The 12,945-nt window shown below is 50.6% G+C and overlaps 1 protein-coding gene across 2 annotated transcripts in view; it reads right to left on the bottom strand.

The window, feature by feature from the left end:
• AXIN1 (axin 1) overlaps window positions 1-12,945 on the bottom strand; it is a 261,999-nt gene that overhangs the window by 76,136 nt on the left and 172,918 nt on the right. For both annotated transcript variants that reach the window (XM_086941337.1, XM_086941338.1), the window contains one exon: window positions 694-873. In XM_086941337.1, the coding sequence (XP_086797463.1) occupies window positions 694-873 (180 nt within the window). The remainder of the gene's footprint in view (window positions 1-693; window positions 874-12,945) is intronic.

Here is a 12,945-nt window from a genome sequence, read left to right as displayed (position 1 = left end):
GTGGGCTACTGTAACAGATGCATACGCGGCAGATGAAAAGTATGGTCTGTTTTGAAGACACAGTGGAGATACAAATAGGTTAGTATATAATATCAGAAGAAAGATGAAAAATAAGTGCAAGTCTGAGACACAAATAGATAATTCCATAAGCTTGTGGTTAGAAAAGATAGTATAAATAGTGTTCAAATGCTAGTAAAGGGTGGGGTTACTCTTAAGCCGTGGTGGTATTGGTGAAATTGTAGGTGCAGCAGACTCCCTAGGCTGTAAATCAGATTTGTGATAGGCTAGCTATAATTAAAGAAGAGAAGTACAAGTTTTGAGATAGATTTGAAAAACAGGAATCACACTTCAAATGCAAACTGCTAGCAGCCGACTGAGTGAAAACTACAGCATAGTAGATGGTTAAATTAAATGGATAAAATCATTGAAAGGGAGGGAGAGTGGTAATTTTAAGCTGATATTCTTGTAAACTCAATAACTTCATATACCGTTCAAAAAGTGGGATTATGGAGTTAATGCTGATACGTGAATAAGTGTGTGTGAAAAACTACTCAACTCTGGTGAAATAGCCACATGTGCTCATTCCAGGTAATGAGATACTACTAGACTGATGGTCTTTGATAACAACCATCAAAGAAGCGCTTGTTCTCACTAAGCCTAATCACTGATGCATCAGTCAACCCACGTCCTTACCCGTGGCTGGTCTTCCTGTGCCTGCTTATCTCCTTTTCACCTTCCACAATCCACTGGAGGATTTTCTGGTTCTTCTCCACGTCCTCGGGAGGCGGAGCTGTTGTCTCGTAGTTGCCACCTTCAATTTTTCCAGGGTCTATTTTCTTTGAATTTCGCTTGAAAGGCATTCCTGGTTTGCCACTACAAAAATATTAACAGGATATATTTAGATTCAAAGACATCGGTGTGTTGTGGGCGAGGGTATGTGTTACTTACCGAATCTTCCTAGCACTCAGAAGCTTATAAACACTTTTAAATCAACATTTAACGCTTCCTGTACCCTTGTTTTAAAAGTTATGAACCCCAAGTCTTTATTGCTTTGGCACTTACGAGGACTGCAAATGACATTACTTCGCGTTCGATTACAAATTGACGAAAATCAAGCAACCCACTGCCAGAGAATGAATATTTTGTAATCAATAATTAAGATGTTTATGTTATATTAATTTATTTTTCTAATGCGCACAGCTACCCAACAAGGGTTTCCTCAGCGCAGGCCCTGAGAGAAACTCTGAAAACCTAGATTAAAATTATTGATTAAATAACCACGTTTTTAGTTGCTTGTGAAAATTGGGGTACAAAGTCTCTTTCCGCATCACATCAGGTAAGGAGTTCCACAGGGTTGGTCAAGAAAAGAGAAGGAGCGACCTCCCATTCTCACCAATTTAATCCTGGGAATTTCAAATTTCTCTTCAGTGGAGGAACGTAGCAGACCGGCGGGATGATAGGGGCGTACCAGATCTTGAATGTATTTGGGTGCCGAGCCACTCTTGATTCTAAACATATAGCACAGGGCTTTGAATTTTGTACTGTTTTCCATCCTGAGCCAGTGCAATTCTCTCAGGGCATTAGACATGCTGGACATTCTAGGAAGTCTGCACAGCAATCTGGCTGCAGAATTCTGCACCACCTGAAGCTTACGCAGCACATCCCTTTTTGCACCCAGAAAACGGACGTTTCCATAGTCCAGGGGAGATGTTACAAGTGCCTGAACAACCGTCCTTTGGGTATCAACAGGGAGCATCCAAATGATTTTCTTCAACCATTTGAGGATGGTAAAACAGGTGGCAGCAGTTTGTACTGCCTGTTGTTTCATTGACAATTTATTGTCGATAATAAAGCCAAGATTGCAGGCCTGAGAGAAGGGCATAGGTAAAGGCCCCATTTCAACGGGCCAATTTTGAGGGCCCCAATGTTCTGTATTTTTACCAAAAATGAGAACTTCCGTCTTCTCCCCGTTGAGCTTAAGCAGGTTAGATTGCATCCACGATGCAATATTACACAAGCCCAATTACAGGGTAGAAGGGCCCAATCTCTTGTCAGCCGATAAGGAAAAGATAATCTGAGTGTCATCGGCGTACGAGAAAAGCGCCAGCCCTGCTTCTTCAGCAATCACTGCCAGAGGTTGCACATAGATGTTGATAAAAAGCGGGCTCAAAATTGAGCCCTGTGGCACCCCGTACGGGGAAGTATAAGAAGACCTGGAATGTTCGCTCAAATAAAAAAGAGGACAGCCAACCAAGTGCTGATCCAGAAATGCCCAAAGCATGTAGAGACTTTATTAATACGGTATGAGAAACCGTATCAAATTCGGCGCTTAGGTCTAGTAATATAAGGGCCACTGTATCACCTGCATCCAAACGCTGGCGTAACATCTCCGTGACGCCCAACAGGGTAGTCTCAGTTGAGAACCCTGCTCTAAATCCCGACTCGGAGGAGTGCAAAAAATTAGAGGATTCCACAAGCGTAGACAATTGTGCGTTCACGTGTTTTTCCAAAACTTTGGAAAACACCGGGAGTTGGGAAATAGGCCTAAAATTAGTCGGCATAGCAGGGTCCGCATTTAACTTTTTCAGCAAAGGCAAGACCACTGCATGTTTCCAGACAGATGGCATCACTGCCTCGCTAAGAGAGGCATTAAGTAGCTCCATAACAACTCTCAAAGCGGGCTGTTCCATTTGCCGGAACACCGAAGCCGGGAGAGGGTCGCAAGGAGAGCCTGATTTGATACTCGCCAGGATTTTTATAAAAGAACCAATATCCAGAGGTGACCACTTCTCTAATTTAAGCAGAGGTTCAGCTGCGACAGTGGGTGCAGGAGCGGGACTAGGCAGAGCCGGGAGCATCACACTGATTCCCCCTAGTGTCAGGTAAATTTGTTCTACTTTGTTTATGAAGACGTTAGCAAGAGTGTTACACTGTAGTTCATCAAGAACAGGCGGGCTAGGTTGAGTACCTGAGCCAGCTACTTCTTAACCATAGAAAATAGAGTACGAGGACGGTTCTTTTCCCCCAGAATAGTGAAAGAGACATAATCGGCTCGTGCTATTTTACATAAAGCATGATATTTTTTCAGTGTAGCTTTATAAATACTTTTGGATTCGGAGGAGTAGTTCCTTCTCCAATTTCTTTCCATGGCTTTACCCTTACTTTTTTCAGCTTTTAACTGCTCTGTAAACCAGGGGGCAGGAGGGCGGTGATTTATTAATTTTTTTCACAGAAGGTGGGAGGCATGCATTAGATGCATAGGCAATCCAATTATAAATACTGTCCAAAGAAGAAAGTGATATAGAATTAAGACAAGGGACATTGTTTAGCAATAATTGGTTACATTTTTCTATATCCAGTTTACCCCAATTTCTGGACCAGCCCGATATACCAAGTGACAATGGGGCCAATTTTGGTGGAATTCTGTGTTGAAACGTAACCGCAAAGTGATGGGACCAACATAAAGGCAGAGCAGGAGGACAATTAATATCGGACAGATTAGAAAAAATAGGGTCTAATATAAATGACCATCTATGTGTGTAGGGCCTTTATTTCAGAGAGTTAGATTCAACGCAGAAAAATCTGCAATCAGAGCCTTACTTGCAGAACATTCATTACTTTCAAAGCGAAGGTTTAAATCGCCTAAAACTGTAAAATTAGCCAATTTGAGTAGCCAATGGGCTATCAAATCTGGAAGTAGGGACACCCAAGAACCAGCCTGTCCTGGGGGACGGTAAATCAGTGCCCTGGATAAAATAAACTGGGGGGAAAGCGTGAGTTTAATTAAAAAGGGCAGCCTCACAGTATGCCAAAGGAAAGTCTTACAGTTTACATGAATAGCTTCTTTTAAAAATAATCGCAATCCCTCCACCTTTACTAAGGATTCTATCCCTCCTTATTATAGCATATTTGTCGGGGAGGGATATCGCCACATCCAGGCCTGAGCTATAATTCAACCGAGTTTCAGTCAAAAAAATAGCATCAGGTTCTTCGCTGTTCAGCAAATTAAAGATATCCTCCTTGCGTTTAGGGAGGGAGCGACAGTTAGTACTCCAAAAATTATAAATGTTGTTATTACTTGGGGAATTTTGCGGCAGTTCCTGATCCCTAGAGCCTTCTATAGTAGGACTAATGACCATGTTTAAACTATGACTATTAAAGCACAAGTTACTACTTTTGTAACAATATATCTGTAAGAGACATTAGTTAGTGATAGATTCCTTACCTTAGAATATCCCCAGATGTCAGACTGGATCCGGAAACTTTTGAGTAGCAGTACCCTTGCGCGTCGGTAGGCGTCGTCTGCGGCTCCACTTCCGTCGTTGGCGTCGTGGGCGCCGTGATGACGTCGTCAGAGTACTTAGACACCGCCTCCGCGTGCTGACGTCAGTTCTTAGACATAGTTTTTCCGCGCCAGAAGCGCAGAGCCATGCCAAAAACCAACACTGGTGCCATGAAACTAGTGCCCTGAAAGGGGATGACCTTAACCCTAGATATCGGTTCGCAGAACGGGGAGGATGGGTGGGTCGGTAAGGAATCTATCACTAACTAATGTCTCTTACAGATATATCGTTACACAAGTAGTAACTTGTGCATCTGAAAGAGACACGTTAGTGATAGATTCCTTACCTTAGAATAGATACCCCAGCAATACCAACCACGTGGTGGTGGATCTGCGAACCAATAATCACACCAGAAAGTCCTGGAGGACGGAACGGCCAAAGTAGCCATCCCTCCGGACTTGACTGTCCAGGCAATAATGTCGCGCAAACGTGTGCAGCGAGGCCCACGTAGCCGCCTGGCAAATGTCCTGCAAGGGCACACCTCGGCCCAAGGCAGTTGTAGTTGCTGTGGCTCGAGTGGAGTGAGCCCTCAGCCCAACAGGGGGTTCCTTCTTAGCCAAGGAGTAACACGCCTGGATACAACAAGATGATCCACCGGGAGATGGTCCGCTTGTGCACCGCTTTCCCTTTCTTAGCGCCCGCTATCCAACAAAGAGTTGATCATCCACCCAGAACTGTTGTGTGCGATTCAAATAAAATGAGAGCGCACGTTTTGGGTCCAGACGGTGGAGCCTCTCTTCCTCTCTCGAGGGGTGCGGAGGAGGAAAGAAGGTAGGCAGGGGGATGGATTGCCCAATGTGGAAGGCCGTGACCACCTTGGGTAGGAAGGAGGGCCTCGTTCGTAACACAACCTTGTCCGGATGGACTGAAAGGAAAGGAGGCTTACAAGATAGAGCCTGGAGCTCACTCACTCTCCTGGCAGAGGTGATGGCTACCAGGAAGGCAGTCTTCAAAGAAAGAAGGCGAAGAGGACAGTTGTGAAGTGGCTCAAAGGGAGTGTACATCAGAAACGTAAGAACCAGGCTCAAGTCCCACTGAGGCATTACGAAGGGAACAGGAGGAAACGTATGAGTGATGCCCTTCAGGAATCGATTAACAATAGGGGACTTGAACAAAGAAGGGTGATCAGGCAGCCTCAGAAAGGCTGAAAGAGCTGAGAGATAGCCCTTGACAGTGCCCAGAGCAAAGCCCTGCTGGGCAAGAGAGAAAAGAAAGAGGAGAACCTCCGAAAGAGGGGCATAAGGGGATCCACAGCCTTTGCTGTGCACCATGCCACAAACTTATTCCACCTGCAGGCGTATACCGACTTTGTGGAGGGACGCCTGGCTGCCAGAATGATGTTACAGACTTCAGGAGGCAAGTCAAATGGCCTCAACTGTCGCCGCTCAATCTCCAAGCATGGAGGTGGAGATTGGACAGGTTCGGGTGGAGGACCGTCCCCTGCTGCTGCGACAGAAGGTCCTCCTGAAGAGGCAGACGAACCGGGGGATCGACTGACATACTGAGTAGCTCGGGATACCAGTACCTTCGTGCCCAGTCTGGAGCCACAAGGATGACTTGTGACCGGTCGCGCTTGATCTTCTTCAGCACTCTGGGCAGAAGTGGTATAGGAGGAAAGGCGTACAACAGACCGCAACTCCACTCGCGACGAAAAGCGTCTCCGAGCGAGTGCCGCCTTGGAAATTCCAACGCGCAGAACTGATGACATTGCGCGTTCTCTTCGGTGGCAAATAGATCTAACCAAGGCTCTCCCCACTGCAGAAAGAGACCTTGGGCCACGTCCGGGTTCAGACGCCATTCGTGATCCATCATGCACCGGCGGCTGAGTTTGTCCGCCCTGGCATTCAGAGAACCTGCCAGGTGTTGAACCATCAGTCACGCCCTGATGTTCCAGCCATTGCCAGAGGCGCAGAGCCTCCTGGCAAAGGGTCCACGACCCCACCCCACCCTGTTTGTTGCAGTACCACATGGCGGTGGTGTTGTCCGTGAACACCTACACTGCACTCCCTCGGACAGACGGGAGGAATGCCTTCAGTGCTAGACGAATCGCCCGCAGCTCCAAAAGGTTGATATGGAGCCGGGACTCCGCCGGAGACCAGAGGCCTCTGATCTCCGCCTCTCCCATGTGGCCTCCCCAGCCCTGGAGGGACGCGTCCGTCACAACTACGTGCTCCGGTTGGGGGAAGGGAGAGGGATCTGCTGTTGACCCAATCGCGGTCCGTGAGCCACCACTGCAGCTGTCTCGCAGTGCCCTCCGAGATCAGGACATGGTCGGACAGGTTGCCCTGATGCTGGGCCCACTGAAACTTCAGGTCCCACTGCAGAGCGCGCATCCGCCACCTGGCGTGATGCATCAGAAGGATGCAGGAGGCCATCAGCCCCAGAAGCCGCAGCGTCAACCTGACCGAAACCCGGGATAAAGGCCGGAAAATTGGAATCAGAGCCCGTATATCCCGAACCCGCTGTTCGGGTGGGTAAACCCAAAACTGCGCCGAGTCGAGAACCGCTCCGATGAAAAGGAGCTTCTGAGAGGGACACAGGTGTGACTTCGGCACATTGATGGAGAACCCCAGCTGGTGCAGGAGATCCGCCGTAGTCTGGAGGTGGCTGACGACCGTCTGGGGCGAGCCTGCCTTCAACAACCAGTCGTCGAGGTAGGGGCAGACTGAGACACCTAACCTGCGCAGATGAGCTGCGACCACCGCCATCACCTTAGTGAACACCCGTGGGGCGCTGGTAAGGCCGAAGGGGAGCACGGTAAACTGAAAGTGCTCGTGGCCTACCGTGAACCGCAGGTAACGCCGATGGGCCGGCAGGACCGGGATGTGGAAATACGCGTCCTGCAAGTCCAATGCTACCATCCAGTCTCCTCGGTCTAGGGCAGCTAAGACCTGAGCCAGAGTCAGCATTTTGAACTTCTCCTTCCGGAGGAAGCCGTTGACGTTCCTCAGATCCAAGATAGGGCGTAGGCCCCCTTTGCCCTTCTTGGGTACCAGAAAGTAGTGGGAGTAGCAACCACGTCCTACTTCTGGCCCAGGAACGCGCTCGATGGCCCCCTTGGCCAAGAGGGCTGAAACTTCCTCCTGCAGGAGCCGCAAGTGATCCCCCAATACGCGGTGGTGTTGCGGTGGCACGGCTTGAGGAGTCGTCTCGAAGGGGAGGGAGTAGCCCCTCCGGACGATCTACAGCACCCACCTGTCTGAAGTGACAGTGCGCCAGTGAGAGTGGTGATGACCAACCCTGCCTCCCACTGGCGTCACATGGGCCGAAAAGCACGGACTAGGAGGGTTTAGAGGCGAATGCTGCGGGGGAAGGTGTGGACTGACCTCGCCTGATTCCCCGACCGCCTCCACGGCGGTTTCCACGGCCGCCTCCGCGCTGGATGTTAGTCTGCCGCGAGTGGCTTGCGGCACGTGTGGGGACGCCCCTTCCTTGGCCGCGAAAGGCACCCGTTTGCTGGCGCAGGGCCGAGAGGCCCAAGGATTTGGCCGTAGCCCTGGAGTCCTTAAAGCGCTCAAGCGCGTGGCCTGCCTTGTCCCCAAAGAGGCGACGGCCATCGAACGGCATGTCCATCAGAGTGTTCTGGACATCTGCCGAAATATTGGCGGATCTCAGCCAGGCGTGGCGTCTCACCGCCACCGTCGTAGCCATCGCTCTGCCTAGCAAGTCGGTGGTATCCAGCCCACACCTGATCGAATACTTGGCTGCATCCCGGCCCTCCACAAGGGCTTGGCCGAGTTTGGCCCGTACCTCCAACGGGCACTCTGGCAGCACCTCCGCCACCGTCTCCCACAGAGAGTGGGTGTAGCGGGCCAAGAGGCATGCGGTGTTGGAAGACCGCAGTCCCAAACTAAGGGAGGAGAATATCTTTTTACCATAATTCTCATACCTCTTGGATTCCCTGTCCGGTGGGGCCGTCGGGAATGCGGTCCGGGAATTAGAGGCCTGGATGACCAGACTCTCGGGGGTGGGGTGGGAGGACAGGAAACATGGGTCGCCCGGAGCCGGGCGGTGGCGTCTCGCCACGTTCCTATCTACGGCCGAACCCATAGCGGGCCTGGACCAAGTGCCCAAAAGAACGTCTGTCAAGGCCTCATTAAAGGGCAGCAGAGGCTCAGCCGAGCATGACTGCGGTTTAAGGACCTCTGTGAGGAGGTTAGTCCTCATGGCCGCGACGGGGAGCTCAAGGCCTTGGCAGCCCTCGTCAACACCACACCATAGGTAGCCCCCTCCTCCGAAGCCACGGTAGGAGGAGAGACAAAACCAGTGTCTGGAGAGGTGTCCAGGCCACTGGCCTCCCCAAGGTCTCCTGCCCAGTCCTCATGAGACTGACAATCCTTGGTCAGACTGTCCTCAGACCCCTCCCAATCCTCCTCTTCACCCATCTCCTGAGACTCAGGGTTGTAATTGAATTGGTTCGGTTCATAGAAGTGGAAATCTCCAAACGGCGTCGGGTGCGGCGCCCAGCGGCGCCGCTCTGACGTCGGAACCGAAGCAGAGGAGGTATCGGGGGCGGGTGACACCTGACGGACCGACGCCGGGGGGGTCGTAACGTCCACCGGTGATGATCCAGAGCCCGAGGAAGGCCCAGCGGCGTCCTGCGGCACCGGGCCCGAAGGCGCCGGCGGCGCCGGAGCCGCTGTTCCCTGCAGCGCCGGGCCCGAAGGCACCGGCGGTGTCGGGTGTTCCCTGCGGCGCCGGGCCCGAAGGTGCCGGCGGCTTCGGGGCCGAAGCACCAGACGGCGTCGGGGTCGGGGTCGAAGCCCCCGACCCGCTAGGGCCCCTAGACGGGTCCGCTGGGCCCGAAGACGCCGCGGAGCCCGTCGGAGGAGAAAGGGACCTCATGGCCATGAGGAAGCACTCAATCTCCTCCGGCGTCGCGTCCTGCCCAGGGACCGGAGGGTGTGGGGCGGGACGAGACGCCCGCGACTCCAAAGGAGCCGCGTGGGCGGTGTCACCCGAACCCCCGGCCGCATCGCGCGAGCGTCGGGGGGAGTCAGAAGAGCGATGATGTCTCTTCGACTTCTTGTGCTTCTTACCTGACGACTTGGACCCGGAGGAGTGGTGCCGACTCCCAGAGCTGTGGCGGCTCCGTCCCCGCGACCTGTCCCTCGACCTCCCGTGGGGCCGGGACCGGGATCTCACTCGGCGCTGGGCCGACTGCCGGAGTTCGAGCCGCCTGCGGGACCGCTCCCGCCTGGCTTTCCTCGAGAGGGCCCGACAGTCGGGGCAGGCCTCGTCGTCGTGGTCGACGCCTAGACAAGTTAGGCACAGGCGGTGAGGATCCGTGACCGACATGGTGCGGTCGCAATCGTCACAATGCTTGAAACCAGGCATCCCTACGGCACCGATCGGAGTCGCAAGACTTCGAGAAAGATCAAAAATTATCTCAAAAAAGTTAGTCAAAAATTGACTGGGTTACTGCTTTTTCCAGATCTGCGCTGGCTGGCGCGGAAAAAAGAAGAACTGACGTCAGCACGCGGAGGCGGCGTCTAAGTACTCCGACGAGGTCATCACGGCGCCCACGACGCCGACGACGGACGCGGAGCCGCAGACGATGCCTACCGACGTGCAAGGGTACTGCTACGCAAAAGTTTCCCGATCCAGTCGGACGCCTGGGGATATTCTAAGGTAAGGAATCTATCACTAAAGTGTCTCTTTCAGATACAGTAGTTACAACCACTACATAAGGAGTTAGCCTCTAAAGGACATAGTAAGCTAAGCTACAGTCAGTGCCCACCATACCTCGCAAACTAAGCAGCTGGTCTGAAGAATATTGTGTAATGGGCTTAAGGGAGGAGATTTTTTGGGTATAAGTCCTGGCCCCTGGTCCCGGTCGGTCTCAGACGGTCTTGCCTTTGTCGCGACATTGGCGCGACCGCTGAGCGTAACCGCTGCGCGTCAAGACCATGGCTCTTAAATGCGGGCGATGATCGGTCGGCGTGCAACGAATGGAACGCTGACCTCAGTCAGCGCGTGGCAATTGAAAAATGGCCGCCAGGGACGAAGCGTGTCCCGAAAAAGATGTATTGTGTACAAAAATTCAGCCCCCAAGCGTAATGCAGCTCAAGGTAGCAGAGGTCACCCCCAAATAATTAACCCCTTAAGTGCTGCCTCGGTGCATTGGCCGACGGCAGCACTACCTCCCCAGTGCTGCGCACGACCATTGGACGTCCATTCAGCACTAGTTCCAATGGACAGCGCCGCACTGGGGAGTTTAATAGCAGCTATGAGGTTAAAGTATAAGATTTTAAAAAAGTTTTCCCAACAATGTTCAGAAGCTAAAACATTAACGTAAATGTAAATTTTGACAGCAAGTGATTCGTCATTCCCACCAGAGGGAGCAATATTTCCCAATTCCGCTTATTACAACAATTCAAGAATCAAAAACGGAGCCTCACAAGCGCTGCGCGACCAGACCAAGCCCCTTAAATGCCGACAATGATCGGTCGGCGTGCAACGAATGGAACGCTGACCTCAGTCAGCACGTGGCAATTGAAAAATGGCCACCAGGGACGAAACGTGTCCCGAAAAAGATGTATTGTGTACAAAACTTCAGCCCCCAAGCGTAATGCAGCTCAAGGTAGCAGAGGTTAACCCCAAAAAATGTAAGTATAAGATTTTTAAAAAGTTTTCCCAACACTGTTCAGAAGTTAAAACATTAATGTAAATGCAAATTTTGACAACTAGGCATTCGTCATTCCCACCAGAGAGAGCAATATTCCCAATTCCGCTTATTACAACAATTCAAGAATCAAAAACGGAGCCTCACAGATGGTTGGCGAGAAACGCGCAAACAAGCATTCTATTCTCAATAATCAACACAACACACTGCTGACTGTGCATATGTAATTTACATGTTCATGTGTTGCTGGTTTTTGTAAAATACTCTATATTCGGCCCTTAAGCTAATTCAAAGTGCATCTGGCTCTGGGTCCCATTTTATCGTTTAGCACATCTAAAACTTCCCGCTCATGGCCAGCAAGCTGGAGGGAAGGCTAATTTTGTTAATTCTAAATCATATGCCTCAAAAATAAATAAGGTGAAAAAAGACGGGAGTAGGACCCATAGACCACGTTGGGATTGGGTAAACAGTATATATGAGAAACAATATCCCAACCGGTGTCAGTTTCAAGACATTTTAACCATGTATGCAAACAGCATTACATAAGTATGAAACAAGGAGACTCGAAATGATTTCTATAAGGCTTGTAATTCACCAATTCTAAAAAGCAGTTGCACATAGAGATACAGTTAAAGCAACACTGTACAGAGAGAATCATGTGACAACCCAAAGGCACTTGGTGAATAGTGATATATACAAGTATAAAAGTGACAACGCAAGTGATAAAGGTGCACAGCGTGAACGGCGCAAGGTGACCAATATATGTACAGTGGTGGCTCAATGAGTAACAATTCTTAATCAATCGCAATTGTAATTTTCAGAGTTTGTAGAGCAAAAACGCATAGAATACGCCAGGTAGTTACGCTGTAATGTCGACGGCGTTTCGATCCAGGTTACTTGATGATGATTTCACTATTGTTCTTGAGGGAATTCAGTGCATTCTTCTCGGCTAGGAGAAGGTTGTAAGGGATGACCGTGGAGTGGTTTTTAAGTCCATCACATCTCTCATGACTAGCCGTTCAAAAGCCAATATCTCAGGTGGCATCAGGTTAGAGGGGGGATTGAAGGTGGAAGGGGGACGGAATGGAGAAGGCTGGAAAGAAACCGGATCAAGTCTGTCGGCAAAAAATTGTTTCAAGCGGATTGTTCTGAAGAATTTCAAAAGGTTTGACTTTAATTCGAGAAAATTGGTCCATTCCGTAGGTACAAAAGTAAGACCTCGTGAAAGCAGTGTGGCTTCTTCAGTGGTCAAATTATGATTGGACAGATTGAATATGGGAATAGACAGTTCTGTGTCAGAGTTGGGTCCAGAAATAATTACTGGGGAGGGCCCCATTGGTAATAACGGTTCTGTGTTTGTCGCTCACCCGGGAGTTGTAGTTGGTATTGCCGGTTCCTGACTGGGCGGTTCGATGGTGGTGGTTGTCCGCGACCGCAGCCCTGCGCTAAAAAACCAGAGGGCAAAAGCGGAGGTGGTCTGTTGGTAGTAGATGAGGACCCAGAGTCCGATTCTTCTGCTGAGGTGTTTGATTTGATGATTTACTATTGTGATGCATAATTTGGGGTTTGTCCCTATTGGTATAGAATTCCTTTTACATCTCTATCCTTTCCCAATCATGTCACTCGCTCCTTGTTTGGCTCCATCCCTTCCTCATTTCACACATTCGGAGCCCTTTCCACTGCTGCAGGGTCCGCTGTGTGTCCCCGTCTTGATGCTCCATAAAGTTTCATTGAATATTGCCACGCCCAGCCTCCGATTGGCCCCGCCCACTCCTCATGTCACGCACGCCCCATGTCCAATCACTAGATTTATATATGCAGTAACTGCTTCCGTGTTGCACGGAACCCTTTACTGCTTCAGTGAGCCTCGCCCCGATTGACTTCACGGCAGCTGCCTTGATTCCTAAAGGTACGTGCCGCTCGGCCTTTCCACTTGCCCCCCCCGAGCTGAGACCGTATGCTTCAACAATTGTCTCT

The sequence above is a fragment of the Lissotriton vulgaris genome, chromosome 10, assembly GCF_964263255.1.
Source record: "Lissotriton vulgaris chromosome 10, aLisVul1.2, whole genome shotgun sequence".
Taxonomy (NCBI): Eukaryota; Metazoa; Chordata; class Amphibia; order Caudata; family Salamandridae; genus Lissotriton; species Lissotriton vulgaris.
Note: the sequence above shows the minus strand (reverse complement) of the source record. Positions and strands in the feature narration are given on the sequence as shown.